General features: G+C 40.5%; 1 protein-coding gene across 2 annotated transcripts; it reads left to right on the forward strand.

Annotated features, from left to right (window-relative positions):
* Window positions 1–1,999: 1,999 nt before the first annotated feature.
* ZSCAN16 (zinc finger and SCAN domain containing 16) lies at window positions 2,000–11,593 on the forward strand. Of its 2 annotated transcripts, XM_023741410.1 has the most exons (4): window positions 2,000–2,183; window positions 2,844–3,313; window positions 4,682–4,820; window positions 10,934–11,593. In XM_023741410.1, the coding sequence occupies exons 2-4, from the start codon at window positions 2,927–2,929 to the stop codon at window positions 11,449–11,451; spliced, it is 1,044 nt and encodes a 347-aa protein (XP_023597178.1). In that variant the 5' UTR covers window positions 2,000–2,183; window positions 2,844–2,926; the 3' UTR covers window positions 11,452–11,593. The 2 variants fall into 2 exon arrangements, with proteins under 2 accessions (XP_023597178.1, XP_004387135.1); XM_004387078.2 differs by lacking the exon at window positions 2,000–2,183 and having other exon boundaries at window positions 2,796–3,313.
* Window positions 11,594–21,814: the final 10,221 nt, after the last annotated feature.

The raw sequence follows: 21,814 nt of genomic DNA on the forward strand, positions 1-21,814 counted from the left end.
TCTCTGATGTTTTCTTCTAATACTTTAATAATTTCTTTTTTTTATATTTAAGCACCCTTGTCTCATTTGTTCACTGCTGTATCCTAAGCATTTAGTGAAGTACCTGGCATATACTAGGCATGAAAGAAATTTGTTGATGAATGAATTTAAGTCTTTGATTTAGATTAGTATAAAAAGTGAAGAGATTTGGCTTCCCCTCTCTGCCCCTTCCAAATTGCCAGCCAACATATTCATTGTAGTCCCAATACTAATCATTTCCTAACTGATTTGAAATTTCACCTTTAGCCACATACTAACTACCCTTGTGTGCTTGTGTATATTCCTGAACTCTATTCTATTCATATTGTCTGTCTGCTAGTCTTGCACAACTGCTTTAATTGCTGATGTTTAAAATTATGCAACTGGTAGGCATAAAACTCCCTCACTCTACCCTTTTCCTGGTTATCATCTAATGTTTATTCTGAATGGGTATTTGAGAAGGCAGGAAGGAAAGTGGCATTATAGACTAGTAAAACACCTTGAACAGGGGCCTAAAAAAAGGAACTAGGAATTATTAACTTGACCTTGAAACATAAATATGTCATAAAACAATCTCATAACTGTTAACTAATTAAATCTCTATAAATTTACCTTGGGACATAAATATGTCATACACCAATTCCCTTAACAGGCAATAAAACATACCAATTATGGTTAAACATGACAGCACACATAGTACACAAACCCTTGGATTTCTGCTCATTCCGGGAGCAGAAGACAGAGGCAAAAGGTCTCTCCAACTCTCCTTCTCTCTGAAGACTGAGAGCCTGCTGAGATACTGCTCACCACAAACAACCTGGGACCCTAGCTAAGGAGGACCTCCTCCAAGTTCAAGGAGTGGTCAAGTATCCTCCCAGAGATCACTCATTAAAGGTAAATCCTGAAGTCTAAACATTTGGCCTCTAACATTTAAACTAACGTTATAATTATCAATTCTGATTCTCCAGTGCTAAATGAATGTCTTGAGGTCCTGCTGGTTTGCCTTGCCACGATTGCCTTGCAACAAGCTAAACGAGTTTATGCAAGACAAACCTGAGCATTTCTTTATTCTTAAAATCCTCCAGGACAAATTGCATTTCTAGGAATATGTACTATGGATAAATCTAGGGGTTGATTATCCAATAGGCAAGGTAAGCATACTGCTTATCTTGCTTACCAAAGCATCTTTAGTGAACAATTTCACACTTTTTTGACCACATCAAATATTCTGCTTCTAGGTATGGCTGGCATCTGTCTCTCTTCCAACCTACAATACTTCATACAAAATCAAAGCCTCTTTTCAAATTTACAATCCCTGACAGGAATAGATTACCCAGCAAGCAAGGTAAACCCGGGTTTACTTGTGCTTATTTACTAATCTGTAGTGAACAGTTTCACTGGGTTTCACCGCGTCTAACAAGTAAGCACAAGTATACTCATGTTTACCTTGCTTATTGGGCAATCCGCCCCTGGTATCTTTACACATGACATATGATGTGTGTTCACAGTAATCTATTGCAGCATTTGAAAAAGCAAAAGATTGGAAACAGGCTAAATGACCATCAATGGTGTAGTAACTGATAAATTCTGGCACATCTGCACAATGGAATACTATGCCACAGGTTTAAAAAAAAAAAAAGAGCAAGATTTATGTACAATCTACAAGATCTATTAGCAGGAGGGAAAAAAAAAGCAAGGTATAGAACAAAGTGCACAGTATGCTACCCTTTGGGCAGGAGGAAAAAGCGAGGGGGATTACATGTCTGCGTAATATATCTACGGAAGGATACACGTCTCACGAAAAGTATTAGTTGCCAAAACCAAATGCTAGGGTACACTTATTTTTAAATTCCGAACAATAAGAATGTATTACTTATTCAAAAATTAAACAAACAAACAAACAAAAAAACCTTGAGCCAAAAAAAAATTCTTTAAGAGTCAAAAAGACGCGCTTGCAGGCTCCGCATTCCGATCAGTCGATTTACTGTATAACCTGGTCCTTCCCGGGCTAGGGCGAAGCTGGATAGCCCAGCAGTCGTCACCGAGGCGAGACTTCCTAGAGCGGCCCGGAAGGCAGGACGCCAATTGGTCGCTTGAAGTCCAGCCTTCGTTCGGGGCCGCCCAGGGATTGCCAGCTTTCGCACTTGTGCCTCTAGGCGCGTGAGGTGAGTCTCTCCCGGTTCCGGGGTGTAGAGGGCAGGATACAACTGTGGTCAGCAGCAAACCCCTCCCCACACCTGCCCGGTCGCGGGCACAGGTTGACGCTCCTATCCCTCCCCTCACTCGACAGATCTACAGGAGAGGACTTGAGCCAACCTTTGGAGAGACGACAGGCTGAAATGGGGACACTGGTTGCGAGTTCGTTTGCGGAGGTCCCCACCTAACTCCCTTCCCGAGTTAGCGTCCACAGCCCTCAACCCCTGAATCCGGAGGACACAAGCCGACCCTATGCATCTCGGGTGGAATGGAAGGGGCTTTTAATAAAGCTGTTGATTCCTGGCGTTTATTTAGGTTTTACTAGTGTCAGCCGCTATGCCAGCGGCTTTGCGTACATTCTCTTTAAACCTATACCACAATCCTATGAGGAACATATCATGCGAATTTTATACATGAGGGTCTGTAGCTCTAGTTAAGTGACTTGCTCTAAATCACACTGTAAAGCTCAGATTCAAATCCACGTCCAGGCTTCACTGTTTTTTTTTTTTTAATAGGCTCCTATATGAGATTGTTTTCTCTGATTCCACCCTGTTGGCTCAGCTTCATTAGCTTTTATGTTTATAGCAGCTTTTGTAATTTCTCTATGGTAACATCTTTTTATGCCTTAGGAGTCTCTCTTAAGGCAAGATCATCAGTGATTTTTCTTGAATCAATCCCAGACTGAGGATTAATCTGAACAACAAAGCCTAGAATGGCCACAGCCCTGGAACCTGAGGAACAGAACGGACTTCTGATACTGAAGGTAGAGGACCATTACGGTGGACAGAACTCCATCTCACAAAAGAACTGTCATCACAGGAGGGAACTCTTCAGGCAGCGCTTCAGGAAACTCTGCTATCAGGATTCACCCGGGCCCCGAGAAGCTCTTACCCAGCTCTGGGAGCTTTGCCGCCAGTGGCTGAGACCAGAGTATCACACCAAGGAGCAGATTTTAGACCTGTTGGTGCTGGAACAGTTCCTGAGGATTCTCCCTAAGGACCTGCAAGCATGGGTGCAGGCGCACCATCCAGAGACTGGAGAGGAGGCGTTGACTGTGTTGGAGGATCTGGAGAGAGAGCTTGACGAACCCGAAAAGAAGGTGGGAAAGGGACAATCATTTGGCTATGAGGTATCAGGGTATGTGGACCCAACCAAAGCAAAAGGCATACGAAAGAACACCTGGAGGTATTTGTGTAGCCTAGACAAGAACAACACTTAGGGAGGGATCTAACTGCCAATGTGAAATAACTAAAGTGTGGTTGAGTAAAGAGAGGAGACACTTGACATAGTGTCAATTTAGAAGGCTAGGATCAGTGGGAAGGTACAGGAAGGCAGATAGGTATCGGGAAAAAAAGAATTTCTAACATTTATAAACCAAAAAAAAAACAAACCAAACTCATTGCCGTTGAGTCCATTCCGACTCATAGTTACCCTATAGGACAGAGTAGAACTGCCCGATAGAATTTCCAAGGAGTGCCTGGTCGATTGGAACTGCCAACCTTTTGGTTAGCAGCCGTAGCTCTTAACCACTATGCCACCAGCATTTCCTCTAACATTTATAGCTACCCATAAATAAAATGGGCTACCCTGTAATGTAATGAACTCCTTGTCCATAGAAGTATTCAAGCAAGGGTTCAAGTAGATGTCAAGGGTACTACAGAACAGTGCTGTCCAACAGAAAATATAATGTAAGCCATATACATAATTTAAATTTTCTAGTAGCCACATTAAAAAATAAACAGGTGAAATTAATTTTAATATAGTTTATCTAACCTAAAATGTTTAACCATGTATATCAATATTTTAAAAATGAGCTATTTTACATTCTGGGGTTTTTGTTTTTGTTTTTTTTAAAATCTCTGAAATTTGATGTGTATTTTACACATAAAGCATATCTTGATTTGAACTAGCCACACTTCAAGTACTCAATAGCCACATAGTAGTGGACAGCACAGTTATAGAAGTAATGCCCTCATTTGGTGGAAGTTGGGACTATATGATTTTTAAGGTACCTTCCAAGTCCCAGGAACCCTGGTGGAGCAGTAGTTAAGCACTCAGCTGCTAACCAAAAGGTTGGCGAGTTCGAAGCCACCAGCCGCTCCTTGGGAGAAAGATGTGGCAATCTGCTTCCGTAAAGATTTACAGCCTTAGAAACCCTATGGGGCAGTTCTACCCTGTCCTATAGGGTTGGTATGAGTTGGAATCGACTCAAAGGCAGTTGGTTTGGTTTGGGTTTAGGTCCAAGTCCCAAGACTATGACCCTGGACCTCTACAGACCAACAGGAGAACCACTCTCCCTCCAGTGTCTTGAGCTGTAGAAATTTACATTTATTGCTATTTGCAATTGAATGAGAATTTGTCTTCTTTCCTATATCCTTGGCAGATGCTTCTTTTGATCTTTTGTCTAAAGTTTTCTGTTCCCACAAAATCTACCTTGCAAGCCCAATCACATGCTCATTGTTCCCAGGTCCCAGCCAATTCAGAAAGACAGGACATACTCTTGGACAACTTGGCCCCGTTGGGAAGGCCACATGAGTCACTGACTATCCAGCTCCATCCCAAGAAGAACCAGCTGGAGCAGGAATCTGTGGAGCCCCAAAGGAATGGTAAGGAGCAACAGTTTTGAGTGTGTGAGGGAAGAGGTGGCTACTTAGGTTAGAGAAGAGCTTTCTCATTTTCATCTTCTCCTTTTAAGGTTCTGCCTGCTTGTCCTCCACCTCACTATGGAAGATTTTATCCCCCTTCCTACTTTTGCTCCATCACTGAAAGAATTAATTTTAGATTTCCATTAGACTTAAAAGCTGAGATCTGGCCCAAGGAGTGGTAGAGGGGGTTGGCATTGGTTTTTAAATACCTTTTCAAGTTATGTGGTGATTCTACTTGCAAATTCCCTTAAATTTCTATTTTGAAATGGGAAAATTTATGAACCCCCTCATGTGAAAGAAGTAGGGGAGAGAGAGTAAGGATCAGTCAATGCAGTAAGATGTTTTGTGTTTGTGTTTGTTTGTGTCAGGTTGACTAGGTTTGGGTTGTGGTTTGGTCCCCCATTCCACTACTTACCTCACTAACTGCAAACCAGGGCATCTAGTATATCCCCAGGCTACACAAAAAAAGCTGGCAAAATTTAAATCCCTGTTTGCCCAAGCCTTACTCTTTACAACGTTCCCTACCATTTCTCTAGAGGATCTCATGCCCGTAATGCCTCCCCCTGGGCAGTACATTACACTCTGGCCTATTTTGGGTTCCATTCTCACTACTTAAATTTTACCAGTATGGTTCTCTCTCTCAGAGAGGTGATTTGTCTAATCTGAAAAACTATTTTGAGCTGAGATGTTCTAGCTGATGTCTGCTATACATAATTAAAGGAGCCTTTCAGTGCTTTATCTAGGGGTGGAGTGTTGGTTATTGGTTGGCTTTAGAGGTGAGGTTGAGAATCACATGTTCTGTTCATTCCTTCCTCTTTCATTAAACATTTATTGAGCAGCAGCTATATGTCAGGCATCATGCTAAATGTAAGGAAAACAAAGATAAGACATTTGACTTCCTCTCTTCCAGAAGCAGAGGGAAGTAAGTATTTGCAATAACGTGTGATAATTACTAAAGATATACTGTGAGCTTCAGAGAAAAGGACCACTGTCCCTGTGGCAGGCCTGCAAAAGTGACAAAGAGTAGGTTTGTTTCAACTGAGATGGTCAAATGGGTAGGACCTGGGAAGAGGGGACATTCCAGAGAGAACAGTGAGTAAAAGCACGAGAACATAATGCAGTCTAAGAACAGCAACTGCTCTGAGTTGATTTTGATATGGAGGATTCTGTGGGAAGGAAAAGCAAAGGCCAGTGAAGAGTCCTGAATGCCATGCTGAGGAAATGGAACTTCATCCAATCAGGTGGCGATCTGTTATATTATTTTAAATAGACGAATGGGTGACACATATTTGTGTTTGGAAAGATCACTGTCCATACTAAATTTTTAAGTTTCTATATAATAGAAAAAAGACTGGAAGGATCTCTCCAAATGTAAATGGCGGTTATCTCAACGTAGTGAAATCACAGATGACTTCTTTTCTTCTTCTGTATTTTCCAAAGTCTGTAAGTATAGGGTTGCTATGAGTTGGAATCGACTCAACAGCAGCTAGGTTTTGTTTTTTGTTTTAATAAGTGAATGAGTACTGAATGAGTAGGAGACAAAAGATATAAACATGAGGCAGAGGGCAGGGTCAGGGGAGGGGAGCACTCTCAAATATAATGGTGGACCAGAGGGGACAGGGAAGAGGAAAGGGAAAATTCAAGAAGAGATATTTAGGAAGTAAAATCAGCATATCTGATTGGATATGGCAGCGGGAGGGGGACAGTTAATATAATCCCAAATTTGTGGTTTGGGCAACTAGGTGGATAATGGTGCCAGCAACTGAGATAGAAAAACCAGAAGGCGGCATGTCTATGTGTGAAGATTTGAGAGAATCAATTTTTATACATGTGAATTTGCAGTACCTTGGAAACATGCAAGCAAATAAAATCCAGCAGGCAATGAAGTTTGAAATGTGGTTCTAGATTTAGGAGAAGATAGAGACTTAGGAGTCATCCCTGGGTAGATGATAGAAGACATGGGTGTAGATGAGGTCGATCAGGAAGAAGTTATAAAGTAAAAAGAGAAAGTGCCACATGTAAAATTCTGAGGCATGCCACCATTTAAAGTTTTGGAGGAGGGAAGAGGATTCTGTGAAGCAGATAGAGCAGGGCTGTCAGAGAGGTAGGAGAAACAGAAGAGAATGGTGTCACAGAAGTCAAGGGAGGAGTTTCAGCCAGGAGGCAAGATCAGCAGTGGCCAATGCTACTGATAGGACACAAGATAGGATTGATAAGAGTCCACTGAATTTGGCATTTAGTAGTTAATGGCAGTCTTACAAGGAGCGCTGGTGGTGCAGTGGTTAAAGTGCTTGGCTGCTAACCAAAAGGTCAGCAGTTTGAACTCATGAGCCACTTTGCGGGAGAAAGATGTGGCAGTTCTACTCTGTCCTATAGGGTCGCTATGACTTGGAATTGACTCCAAGGCAGTGGAGTTTGGTAGTCTTACCAAGAGTAGTTTCAGAGGGTCAGAAGCTGTAAGGTGTAGACCATTTTAATAAGCTTTAGTAAGCTTAACTATGTGAGGGAATCTTCATCTCTTTCCTGTGAGAAGGTATACAATAAGAAATTTCTCTCCCAACCTTTGAGAGAAGACAGGACATGCACTTATAAAATAGGTCTCAATAATAATATGTCAACATGCTAAATTAATTCTACTATGTAGAACATAGAATTATTTTCAGTGATGCCTTGTCTATGCAAAACTTTAAATTCTTGTCTTCCCTTCTGTTTCTCTATACTTCCTGGACTACTTTCCTTCTATTTCCTATTCGCATAAGTCCAAGAAAAATGCACACTTTCTGTACCTAAAATTGTAGAGAACTGCACATGTGCTGCTGCCAAAATAACCTCTCAGAGTAGTAGTATGTTAAATATGAATGGATTTTCTTAAAATATGTATTGACTTTTCTTACTAAGCCACTGTAAAATGCTTCAGGAAATCTGGCTATTCTGAGATATGAGAATTCTTAGGGAGGTCCATTTTGTCTACATTGAACAGTATAAACATGACTTCTTCCTGGGGTACACCACCAGCAACCTTCTATAATTTTTATCTGTGTTTCCCACCATCACTACCACCACCACACTTCCCTCCAAACAAACCAACCAACCCTGCAAAAATCACCACAACATATACATTTCAAGAAGTGGCCATCAACTTTATTAAAAGTATTTAATATCTGGTCTAACCCATCATTTTACAGTTGAAGAAACAGACCCACAGTAGTTATGACTTGTCCAAATTTCCATAAGGCATTAGAGGCACCATGGAGATTAAGATTAGAATCTGGGGCTCCTGCCTGCTAGCTCAGAAGTTTTTTTAAAACCATCATAATAATGTACCAAAAAGCCAATATCTTTTAAGAATATATTTCTTGTTGAATAGAGGGACTGACTGTTTTTATGCAGGATTTCTTGTTTAAAAAGATTCATTGTATCCATACCAGTAAGACAGTATTAATGTTAGCTGTTGGCAAGGGTAATAGGAATCATCTCCTTATATATAACTGGGGATTATAATAGTAATCACTTAATATAGAATTATCTTTCTATAAAACAGAAGAACTTAGAGAATTGAGTATCTCACAATTCTTTGTAACACGTTTTAAAGTATTTCTAAAGAAAACTGGGTCTTTTGGGATATGCTATTAACCCACAGCAATGACTCTCCATTAGCAGTAAGTGACAGTCTCCTTAACTCTGTTACAGTTTCACTTCACTCAGCATTCAGCCTTGTCCTTTCTCCCCTAGACTTTCAAGCAACTGGTGCACGTGGTAATCAAATGGTCTTTGTGGACTTATCCTCATCTCAGTAACCAGCAGGGCTGGAACCTGTCTGGAATGGTACCTGTTGAGGACCTTTGGTATTTCATGTGCCAAGATGATATTGGAAGAACAGCCCTGGCAGAAGATACTAGAGCCCAAAGGTTCCTAGTTTTGTCAATTCTAAAACAAGGTCTGGAATTTTGGGCCTGGGGCTAGGTAGCACCTGGAACTCCAGTGAGCCAAAGAATAGACTCTGCAGGCCCCTAAGATGAGTTCACATTTGACAGTTCTCGTACAATATTCTTTATGTTGTTCAACTGCAGATCTAAGGGAGAGGGTTATTCAATTGCTGACCAAGGAAAACTGACCCTGGATTTAAAAAAGTCTTTTGAAGTCCTGGTGAGAGATTTTTCTCCAGTTTTCTCCTGAACCTGTGGGAAGGACTCATCCCAAAGACTTGTAGGTCCCCCTAGAGATGGTGACCTAACCAATGGTGCCAACTCTTTGTATCTTTTTTAAAAAATATGATCCATCTTCATTGATAACTCACAGGACAGTGAACTAGCAGTGACTCCAGTATGAAAACGAAGCTGTTGAGCCAATATGTTGATGTTTGAGAACTTCTTCCTAATGGTATGGGGGTGTCTATGATTTTCATGATTTACTCCATAATTATTGCTCTAATAAACTTAGGAATACTTCTATCACACAGTAATACTTTTCAAAATGCTTTATCATACATTCTTTATCATCCAAACACTAGGTAAGGAGAAGAACACAGAAGTGATAAGGAAACTGGAAGTGGTTATCTGCCAAATTTTAAACAATTATCAGCAGAGCCAAGACTGGAATCTGGACATTCTGGCTCTAATCTAGTCCTCATGATTTCCAGCCAGAGATAATGTGGCATTTAGATTCCAAAACAATGTTATCTTAGAGCAAATAATCCAACTTTGAGAAAGTCCGCTGCCTGGTAAAAATGACTGTAGGGAGGAAGGTAAGATTTCAGGAGGATTTGGCAGGAAAGGGACATGGTGATGACAATGAGGAATGGCTAGCCCAGAGCCAGCACTTTCCATACCCAAGCCAGTTACTGGAATGTTCTGGTAGGACTTGCTGCTTCTTCCATCATAGCCAAGTTGTTGTATGAACCACTGAAAACCATCTTTAACCATTTTAAATAATTGTTGCAGAGTGGGATTCCTAGGTCTGTTGGTGGTCTGTAGGTTGTTTTAGCATGACCAAATAGTTGACAACTTCTACCCCCTCCAAACATCATCAAAACTGCTATTTTCTTATAGAATTCAACTCAACAAATATTTATTGTGAACTTGCTATATGCCAAATTCTATGTTAAGCTTGGGGTGGAGGACATGAGAACTAGGAAGAGAGCAATCACATCCAACTTGGGAAATTAGGGAAGACTTCCTGGAAGAGATAGCATTTGAGATGAGCCTTGAATGGCTAGGCCATTCTGTATCTGTCTCAGCAGGAAATCTGTTAGAAATGCACATTCATAGGAGCCATCCCGGACCTACCAAATCAGAAACTCTGAGGGGTGGGGCCCAGCAATCTTGTGTTTTTAATAAGCCATCCAGGTGATTCTGATGCATAGTCAAATTTGAGAACTACTGTTCTAGGATTCTGACAGGAGGGTATCAGTTTCAGGAAAAAAAAGGTTCAACCCAGCACACACACCAGACCATTCACTGTCACTTCCTGTTCCTCTTCCTCTATTTACCCTGACCTGTATGCTCTCACTCTTACAGCTAATCGGTATCCCTCATAAACGCTTCCCTCCTTTGTTGGTTCCTCTTCACTACATTCCTGTCAGACCCCTAATCCCATTATCCTCTCCGGTCACTTTTATTTGCTTTTACTCCCACGGACCACCTGTTTCAGGCCTCTGCATGTTTCTCCCAAACTTTTACCTGCCCTCCACCCCCCCTTTCCCATCTCTGTTCTCCAGTCTCATCTGTCCCTCTTAATTATCCTTGGCATACCTAAAATCCCCATTTACCATCCTGCCTTTCCACAGGATTGCCATGTAGCCCCTTAATCGACACTTTTTATTTTTCCTTACTTCTTAATCCACTCCCAAACAACATATTCTGCTGCTGCCCTCCTTGCTGGCCTCTTCCTAATTTCCTCCCTATATTGTGACTCTATGATATGAAGGTACAAAAATAAGATGGTACCAGATATCTGATGTGTGTTGTATGTGACTTCTCATTATAACACATTTATAGTATTTACATATTCTTTCTTCCATAGGCTCTTTTCTTTTCAAACCTAAACAGAACCTGTTTGTGCAATGTTTGTTATAGGTGATAAAACCAGGACTAGGAATGAAGAATTGACCCAGAAGGAGGATATGCCCAAAGACATAGAGTCCCTTGGGGAGAAAAACAACAGATTTAACAAAGACATTCCTCAGCATGCTGAATCCAAAGATGCTACTGAAAATGAGAGATTAGAGTGGCAACAGAGGGAAAGAAGACGATATAAATGTGATGAATGTGGGAAAAGTTTCAGTCATAGCTCAGACCTTAGTAAACACAGGAGAACTCACACTGGAGAAAAGCCCTATAAATGTGACATGTGTGGAAAAGCCTTCATTCAACGCTCACATCTTATTGGACATCATAGAGTACACACTGGAGTCAAACCCTATAAATGTAAAGAATGTGGGAAAGAGTTCAGTGGGCGCACGGGTCTTATTCAGCATCAGAGAATCCACACAGGTGAAAAACCCTACGAATGTGATGAATGTGGGAGGCCCTTCCGCGTGAGTTCAGCCCTTATTCGACATCACAGAATTCATACAGCAAACAAACTCTATTAATATGCTGAAAGTAAGAAAATTCCTTTAGATGCTCAGCCCTAATGAGTCATCAGAGAATCTACCTTAGAGACTTTAGGGGTATCCCTGAATGTGGGCAAAGCTTCATTCATTATTAAAAACTTCTCTGGCACCAGAGAATCTACTTGAGTAAAATTTCCTTTATTTCTAAATTAGTGTGGGGAAGAATTAAGAGTTACCATTTCAGAAAGCCTTGTCAGCTGACAGTGCTTCTCACTTGCAGCCCAAGAGATCCATGTTTCCTGGTTCAAAGACAGTGAGTTCCATCTCTCTCTGGTCTAGCTTCTTTTTACCTGACTACCCAGTGCATGACTTTAGGCAAGAATTTCAAATTTTTCTCTGCCTTCAATTCCCCTTCTGTAAAGTACAAATGATAATAAGAGGCCCAGCAAGTATGTTTTGAGGATAAATTACAACAGATATGAAAACTGCTTTTGAAATTTAGAACTAAAACAATGCTAATTATTTGTTTTCCATCATTACTGACTGTCTTAGTTACCTAGCGCTGCTTTAACAGAGATCACAAGTGGCTTTAACGATTATTTTCTCACAGTTCGGGACGCTAGAAGTCCGAATTCAGGGCACCGGCTTCAGAAGGCTTTCTCCCTCTGTCGACTCTAGGGGAGGGTCCTTGAATCTTTTTAGCTTCTGTTCCTTGGTTCCTTGTCAGTCATGTGGTGAACATCTCTCTTCCTCCATCTGTGCTTGCTTGCCTCTGTGCCTGATCTGCTCCTTTTATATCTCAAAAGTGATTAGCTTAAAACATACCCTATACTGATACGTTTACCCTGGTTGCAAAGTGGTTAAGAGCTTGGCTGCTAACCAAAAGGTCGGCAGTTCAAATCCACTAGCTGTTCCTTGGAAACCCTATGGGGCAGTTCTACTCTGTCCTATAGAGTTGCTAGAAGTCGGAATCAACTGGACAGCAATGGGTTTGGTTTTTATACTGATACTGCCTAATTAACATAACAAAAGAAAACCCCATTCCCAAATGGGATTACATCCACAGGTATGAGGGTAAAGACTTTCAACACATATTTTTGGGGGGCACAGTTCAATCCATAACACTGATATAATGGTCTAAATTTTTTTTTAATCTTAAAGTTGGGGGGAGTGTCATTTTGTGGGAAATTTTTGTTTTGCCAATGATAAAAAAGCAGCAGCCATCAGAAAAGACGCAAACTGAGGAAAACAATATGGAAATGGAAAGCAGTAAGTGATCAGGAGCTGCTGGAAAGTAGGATAACAGAGTGTGTTAGGGATCTGTAACTTTGGATAAATCACTTCCCTGCTGGGTTTTAGGTCATTGTAAACTGACAGAGATGGGGAGAAGTTGATCTAGTAGCCATATGTGGCTATTTAAATCTAAACTTAAATGAATTCAAATGAAATAAAATGAAAAATGCAGTTCCTTGGTCACATTAGCCATATTTCAAGTTTTCAATAGCCACATGTGGCTAGTGGCTACTGAACTGGACAGCACATATAGAGGCCATTTCTATCGTCACAGAAAGTTCTAATGGACCTTGGTCTAAATCGATTACTGGTAAGGTGCCTTCCAGCCTTGATATTATCTTATTCTGAGTTCACAAAAGCAGCTAAAGAGACACCTGAGGAGGGTACAATGACAACAGAAGATAAAACACAAACACCCTAAAAGAAAATAGTAACGATAACTTTATGGCATTTTTTAGCCTTAAAAAAAGGAATGTACTATAATTGAAGGAAAGTGATTATTAAAGGAAGCACAATGATCTAATATAAACTGAAAGCTTAAATTGCCACCTTGCCTTTATGAAATGAGTGTCGTTACCTTTACAAGGTAGCATCGTCAGTCAGATACCCTACACTATTGAGAAACTAGGACTTTCAGGATACTAATAGTTTAAAGAGGGGAATACACCCAACTCCTCACTTATCGACATGGTTAGTTTCCAAGGACAAGGTCATTATGTGAAAATGGAGGATGACTACATCATTACATAACTGCCAAATTACATCATTATATAAAAGCTGTTATGGATTGAATTGTGTCCCCCAAAAATGTGTGTCAACTTGGCTAGGCCACGATTCCCAGTATTGTGTGATTGTCCATCATTTTGTCACCTAATGTGATTTTCGTATGTGTTATAAATCCTACCTTTATGATGTTAATGAGGTGGGATTAGCGGCAGTTATGTTAGTGAGGCAGGACTCAATCTACAAAATTAGGTTGTGTCTTAACTCAATCTCTTTTGAGATATAAAAGAGAGAATCAAGCAGAGAAACATGAGGACTTCATACCACCAAGAAACAAGAGCCAGGAGAATAGTGCATCCTTTGGACCCGGGGTCCCTGCACTGAGAAGTTCCTCAGCCACGGAAGACTGATGACAAGGACCTTCCCCCGGAGCCGACAGAGAGGGCTTTCTGCTGGAGCTGGCACCCTGAATTCCAACTTCTAGCCTCCTAGACCGTGAGACAATAAATTTCTCTTTGTTAAAGCCATCTACTTGTGTATTTCTGTTATAGCAGCACTAGATGACTAGGACAACTGCCAGATTACATCATTACATAACTGCCAAACCACTGAGAATCATGGCCCAGCCAAGTTGACACATAACCTTAAGCATCATCACAGCCAGTGACAGTCTCACCTCGCACCTCAGCATTCTCATTATTGCCAGATGTGCATTGTTAATGCACAAAATAGTTGGATAGTAGATTTTTTTACTATTGTAAATGTGAAATGTCAGATAATGATATAGTCAATAAGTGACGAGTAGATGGTGCACAGTGGTTAAGAGTTCAGATGCTAACCAAAAGGCTGGCAGTTCGAATCCACCAGCTGCTCCTCAGAAACCCTATGGTGCAGTTCTACTCTGTCCTATAGGGTCGCTATGCAATGGGTTTTGTTTTGTTTTGTTTTTTTTGATAGATGTAATCCAATTGCTTTTCTCTGTGGCTTCTGAATGTATTAGCATTTCATGTACTTGCAACAGTTTTACATGCCTTATTTGAGAATTCTATAGCCTGACAGGAATTGTGACCAATGGCCCAGCACATTCAAACTTACAACACCATCAAGCTGCCACAAACTTCTGATTCCCTGACTGGTTTTAGGAATAGCCATCACCAAAACAATCAGGAAAGAAGTGATCAAATTACTTCAAAATCTTGTTGAAGATAATAATTAAGCACACTTGCTTTTGCATTGTGTTTGAGATCAGGAAAACTACAAGGGTCATTTTTATGTCTACTATGGTAAGATGAATCTTAAAATTGTTCCTCATAACACCATCGAGATAAATTGAGCTTCTGTATCTTTTGAACATAATGTTCCTTTAAAAAAAAAAAAGTAAGTTTGCTTTGGATATCTTACATCAATTTATAAAAATGTTGAAACCATCTCGTTTCACACTAACACTTGTTTTATGGCTTATTATAATGGTCAGAGCAATATTTCAAAGCATTTGAAACTATTAAAACAGAGACCTTTTAATGTCTTGAAGAGAAAATAAAATTAAATCTTTAGCATTAGAAACATTTTTAAAAAATAAAGTTAGGTGCTTACTGAATGATGCCTCTCCCCTCCCTCACCCCCTTTACCTTTTATGGGACTAACTTCTAACGCTTAGAAGTTGCTCACAATCTTTAAAGGGGGAACTGATGTTTCTGACTTTATTCTTCATGAATTTAGAGAGGCTTCTACAACGGTAAGAAAGATGATTTTGGCTACCACAAGATTAGCGAAGACATGATAGACTGATTTTCCTTTATCATCCTCTATAACAGAACATTCAGTTCATCTAGTTTTTGAATACCTATTATATACAAAGTACTGTTCTAGTCTCAAGAGTCATACACTCTCAGTGGCTGAGTGGAAAGTAGGCTGGAGCACTGAGACCATGCTACCCTTTTTAGGTTCGGTGTTGATTCCAAATTGCCACTAGCATCCACTACACAACAGGTGGTGGTGGCCAAGGAGGCAATGGTAAGAGTCAGGAAGGGACAGAAAGATACGGGGCCAGAAACCGCCTGGAGTAATGTAGGCAAAGGAAGAAAGGTCAATGGGATCTGAGCAACTGCAGGCATAAGGTGAGGGAGTCATGAGGTCAGAGGAGATCGAAGTAGTTGGTACTTTGGAGAAGCAGTTAATGTCCTAGGAAGTCTGCAGAAACCCGCAGAAGAAATTGGGGAGGGTACAACCAGTTAGAAAGAAGAGCACTGAGTTCAATCACAGCCACAGCTATTGGAAGAGAAGATGTAATACAGTGGACACTGGGTTCTATCTGAGAGCCTTCCTGGATGGACACCTGCTCTAAAAGAACCCTGAACATGGAAAGAGCTTCTCAGAAAGTTGTGTCAAAAGCATATGCATTGCTCCTACCATCTTTTCAGAGGGTTCTGTTTTGTTTTGGGTTTTGGTTTTTTGTTTGTTTTGAGGGACACAAGAAGTCATAGTTTTCATGAACTAAGAGAACAGACAGTGATTTTAAGAGGCAGCTAAAGGAAGTATGGGGAGGGTGATGCAGCTCTCACACAGACAGGGTGGTAGTCAACTGGTGAGTCTGAATGAGAGGATGGGAACAGATGACTGGAAGGGGAAAAGGCTCTAGGAGGTATGTAGGCAGTGGTGAAAAGGGAAAACTAGATACAGGAGAAAGGTATGGGAGGAAAAAAGAATTAAAAAGGAGCAAGGGCACAGAGAAAGGAAGATAAAATAAGGAATAGAAATAGGGAAAGAGAAAAGAGGGAGTAAAGTAATTCTAACATTATATTGGCATCAATCATATTTAAGAGAATCATATAATACCACACAAAGATGAGTAGATCAGCTCCTGATCCCAAGGAACTCTGCACAACACACATCATTTATATTATCTTCACTGAATAGGTCTACATTCTCATTCTAAGCATAAAATTATTATATATATTGTGAATAGTCTAATCACAAAGTCTGTCAACAGTGAAAACACAACTGGAACTATGAAATGCTTCAAAACAACCTTTTCTCCCTTTAGTGGTTACACTGAGGTTGTAAAAAAGTAGCTATCGCAATTTTCTTACTCTAACCTTGGCTCTGTTGACATTTTAGGCCAGATAATTCTTTGTTGTGGGGAGCTGTCTCTGTATTGTAGGACGCATCCCTGGCAGCTACTCAGTAGATGCCAGTAGCACCTTCCAGTTGTGAGAACCAAACATCTGTCTAAACACTGCAAAATATCTCCTGGGAGGCAAAATCACCCCCAGTTAAAAACCACTGCTCTATAGGAAAACAATCTGATTTCCACAACTGTTTCTCATCATATATACTATGATTCTACTTAGAAATGCTACATCTGACCAGCACTGCTGGACCCTTTTCCTATCGCGCAAACTGATGCTCACTGGGTACATGAGACTATTGAGCACTTGAAATGTTGTCAGTACAACTAAGGAACTAAATTTTTTATTTATTTAATGTTAATTAATTTAAATTAAAAAACTGATACTTGATTCAGTTATTGGAAAACCTTTAGTATGTTTGGAGCAACTCAGGTATGTGAATCTACTTTTTCAACTTTAAATTTTATGAAATTTCAATACAGATCAACAATTTTCAATGAAAATTTAGTATCTGAATTGAGATGTGCTGTAAGTAGAAACAGGAGCCCTAGTGGTTTAAGCTGCTAACCGAAAGATGGGCAGTTTAAACCCACCAGCTGTTCCGCGAGAGAAAGATGTGGCATTGTGCTTCTGTAAAGATTACAGCCTTGGAAACCCTATGGGGCAGTTCTAACCTTGTCCTGTAGGGTGGCTGTGAGTCAGAATCGACTCCACAGCAATGGGTTTGGGTTTTTATGGGTTGAGTAGAAAATAAACACTGGCTTTCAAAGTCTTGGTGGCACAGTGTTAAAGCACTCGGCTGCTAACCAATTTGAACCCACCAGCCACTCTGTGGGAGAAAGATGTGGCAGTCTGCTTCCATAAAGATTTATAACCTTGGAAACCTCATGTGGCAGTTCTGCTCTGTCCTTTATGGTCACTATGACTCATAATCAACTCAATGGCAATGGGTTAGGTTTTGAGTTTTCAAAGTCTTAGTGTGAAACAAAGAAATGTAAAAATTTCATTAATTTTTATATTGATTACATGTTAAAATAATACTTGAGTTACACTGGTTTAAATAAAATATTAAGTTAACTTCAAGTTTTTGGTTTTTTTTTTTTTTTTTTTTACTTCTTCAATGTGACTACTGAAAATTTAAAATGACATGTGGTTCACATTATATTTCTACTTATTGCACAGTGCTGATCAAGATCTTCTCACCCTCGGAGTAGGTTCCATTCTCTTATATGTCAAACCACCTCACTTCTGTGAGGTTAAATTCTCTGACACGAAGATCTACGTCTCCATTCATTCATTCAACAAGTAGTTACTGAGTGCATGCTATGTGTCAAGCCCCTATTCCAGGCACTGGGGATATAGCAGGAAGAAGATAAAAATCTCTACCCTCATGGGCCTACATTACAGTAAAAGGAGACAAACTAGTAAGACAAATATCAAATACAAGTAAGTGGTATATAGAATATAATAAATTGAAATGAAAGAGTGACTGGCTAATACAGGTGGTCAGAAAAGGCTTTTCTGGAAAGCTGACGTTCAAGCTGAAATATAAATATCCAGCCTTGGGAAGCTCTGTGGAAGAGCATTCCAGGCAGCGGGAACAGCTAATGAAAAGCCTCTAAGGTAGGCATGAATCTGGTGTGTTATAGGAACTGAAAGAAAGTCACAATGTCTAAAGCACTGCATTAAAGGGAGCATGGTATGAGATGAAGTCAGAGGAGAGCAGGGGCCAGGATGTGTTTTCTAAGTATGATGGGACACTACTGGAACGCAATGACATCATCTGATTTTTGTTTTTAAAAGAGCATTCTAGCTCCTTAGGGAGGCAAGAGTAGAAGCAAGGAGACCAGTAAAGAAGTAATCCAGGTGAGAGAAGGTCGTGGAATGGACCATGGGTTCGCACTGGATATGAAGAGAAATAAACAGATTGATGGTACATTTTGGAGACAAAGCCAGAACAATTTGCTGCACAATTTTTGTAGACTCTCAAATTCTCACATGAAAAGATGTTTATGTATTAGGTTCATTGTATGAAACTGACATTTTTCTGTGACAAAACATAAACAATTTCGCACAGCTCAACCTAACAGAAACAAAGCAAGTAGAAGGATCTAGAGAAGAATGGAACAGAGTCAGGGGCTTTGAAATGGTGTATGGGATTATGGGCCTAATTAATGTACGAAAATGAAAAATTTTATTATTTTCTACCTAAAACTCTGTGGAAGGCACCCTTGTTAAAGCTCTCCTTTGTCTAAAGGAAAATTGCCAACCAACCTGATGAGATTCAGAACTAATACTCTAAAGTGAAAAGCAATGAACTTCTGTTTTATGACTGGTCCACTGACCGTATCAATTCATTCACTCATTTCTGAAAATTTTTTTCTGACTTATCCTCCAGTTCACTGATTCTGTCTTTAGCTGTGGGGTGGCCATGACTCAGAATTGACTTCACAGCAACTAGTTTACTGGTAATCTGCTGAAAGAATCCACTGAGTTAATTTTGGTTGTTAGATTTTTCTAGAATTTGTTTTCTTCAAATCTGCTATTTACATTTTATAGTTTCCAGTTCCCTGCTGAAATTTTCAAACTTAGCTTTATTTCTTAGACGATAACAAGCATAGCTGTTTTGGAGTCAATTGATAATTCTCTGTAGGTGTTTCTTAGTCTGTGTTTCTTGACTTGTTTCCTTGTTTACCTAGTTATCTCTAACAGTATGCTGGATATTGCATTTGAAAAATTATTGTAGGAATAAGTTGAGGCCAAGGATATCTTCCTACAGAGATAATTTTCATTTGCTTCTACGAGGTGCCTAAGGTTGCTACCAGTCCAGGACTATGTCAATCCAAGTTCAAAGCATTAAACTCCCTAAACCCCAAATTGTCTCAAAGCCTATGTGCAAGTCCATGCAAGGGCTAGTTTGCTTGCGATTTACTCTTACCCTGAAATAGCCCATCTTAAAGTGGGGGGATGGTTTGTTCCCCTAGCCCTATGAGAAAGGAGACCTGATAGGTGCAACAGTTACGCACTTGGCTGCTAACTGAAAGATTGACAGTTGGAACCCACCCAGCCATTCCCAGAGAGAAAAACCTGGTGATCTGCTTCTGTAAAGATTTCAGCATAGAAAACCCTATGGGGCAGTTCTACTGTCACCCAGGGTCACTATGAGTCAAAAATCAACTTGATAGCACCTAACAACCGCCCTATAAAGCCATTAACATGAAAGCATGGTTTCACAACTATTTATCCAGATTATCTAATGCCTCAGGGCAAAAGTGGCTTTGTGTGTTGGGTATATCCCCTCCAGATTCATGTCTTACAATTTCTCACTGCCTGGTTAGCTCTCTGAAGCTTTTATAAGATTGGTTTCTATTTTATCTGAGTGGTTATAGTTGGTCTCAGTTGAAAGGTTACTCCAAATTTTCATACTCTGCTACAGTGGAAGCAGAAGTCCCTATTCCTTCGTTCAACAAATATTCTGGTACCTCTAAGTGCCAAGCACTGAGCTACATGTTAGGGACACAAACATGATTAAAAGAGACATTTCTCTACCCTCATGGAGCTTTCAATCTATGGGAAAGACTGATTTAAACTAAATCAGTATAGAAAAATTCTAATTACAAATAATAGGTGCTGTGATAGAAAAGTACTTTGAATAAGCAAGGAAAGCCTTGAATAAGCAAATTACTCATATGCAGCTTCCTAGAATTTGGCAACCATTATATGAATAGTGAGTTATCTGATTTTATCCAGATCCCCTTCCCTGAAAGACTTTTTTTTTAGCTCATATTCTTGGGTTAAATCTGTCTAAAATTTCAAGCAGGAACTGCAATCAAAGGAGTCCAGGGAAATTAACACTATTGCTGTTCCCGATGGTGCAGTGGTTAAGAGCTATGGCTCCACAAGCCACTCCTTGGAAACCCTATGAGGCAGTTCTACTTTGTCCTATAGGGTCGCTATGAGTTGGAATTGACTCAATGGCAACGAGTTTGTGTGTTGTATTCTTCACTTCTAGGGTGGGAGAATAAAGAAACCTCTTGTTTACAGTTCCCATTATAAACTCTCTTCCCATCAGAGAAGAGAACTCTGAGCCCATCAAAAAGGTTAGAGGATGAAGGCAGGGTCATCTGTCACCTTAGCTGCAGGGAACAGCCCCACAGAAATGGAAATCTATAGAACACTCCTTGGGTCCTTCTGCCTAGTAAGAGATGTTTCTTTTTTGTTTGTTTTTGTTTTCATTTCTGTCAGTTTCTCTCAACTACTCAATCGTTCTAGTTCCATCTTTCTGGGATGTTTGCTTTTCAAAAACAGACCCTCCTGCTCTTTTGGCATGAAGATACTACTAGGAATTATCCTTCTCTTGTTCTCTCTATTCCTCTTTTTGCCCCCAAGCCACTATCTTTTTCCTAGATATTAGGGTGCTGTTCACTTTCATTAGGAATCAAGATCAGGAGGCAGAGGGGTGAGAGAGCTGTTTATATTACACACAAAATGCCTGAAAGGTTACCTAAAAAGGGCTCAAGAATTTTTTTTATTACAAATCAGAAACTGAGAAAACCCCGAGTTTATGACACTGCTACAATAACATGTCTCCGTACAAACTTACATTTCCATCTGGACAGTACACTTCCTAAGCAAATAAAATCAGGTTATCGATGACAGACAGTAAAAGCACACAGGTTACGAAGAGACTGGCTCTACCAGTTATTAGTTATATGACCTTGGCTAATTCATTTATTCTCTCTGTGCCTCAGGTTCTCTATCTGTAGAACGGTGGGATGATGGTAGCCACCTCATAAAAATGTGAGAATTAAGTGATTAAATGTAAACAGTTTAGAATAGCGCCTGGCAGAGAGTATGTACCCGTAATAATAACAGTTACCCTATTTCTGAACTGCTCCCTAAAGAAGTATCTAATTCCAGTCCCAACCCGGACGGTCCAACCAGTCCACTGGTGGTGAGCACCACCCCCCTGGCCCTCACCCCGACACTCACTGGCTACTCCTTCTCTCCTGGCCGTTTCGAGTTACAGCTGATATTGCCGTTTACGGGGCCACAAGCCCCTACATAACCCGGGACCACTTTTCGGCCGTTAGCAACCGGAAGTTGGAAAGGCGGTAGCGATCGTGAGAGCCTGGAGAAACGAGGCCGGCTATTCCCGGCTCCCGAGACACTGTGGTTCCGGCCTGGAAAGAGGCACAAGGGCCTCCGGTGGAGGAAAAGGAGACCCGTTTTGGGGGTGGGGGTGGGGGTGCGGTGGA

The sequence above is a fragment of the Trichechus manatus genome, unplaced genomic scaffold (assembly GCF_000243295.1).
Source record: "Trichechus manatus latirostris isolate Lorelei unplaced genomic scaffold, TriManLat1.0 scaffold00180, whole genome shotgun sequence".
In the NCBI taxonomy this organism is placed as follows: Eukaryota; Metazoa; Chordata; class Mammalia; order Sirenia; family Trichechidae; genus Trichechus; species Trichechus manatus.

What these genes read in the sequence shown, in the direction of transcription:
- ZSCAN16 (XM_023741410.1), top strand. Translation starts at nt 2,927, where the DNA reads ATGGCCACAGCCCTGGAACCTGAGGAACAGAACGGACTTCTGATACTG. An exon ending in TTGACGAACCCGAAAAGAAG is followed by an intron (nt 3,314 to 4,681) that starts GTGGGAAAGGGA and finishes CATTGTTCCCAG; the next exon opens with GTCCCAGCCAATTCAGAAAG. An exon ending in TGTGGAGCCCCAAAGGAATG is followed by an intron (nt 4,821 to 10,933) that starts GTAAGGAGCAAC and finishes TGTTTGTTATAG; the next exon opens with GTGATAAAACCAGGACTAGG.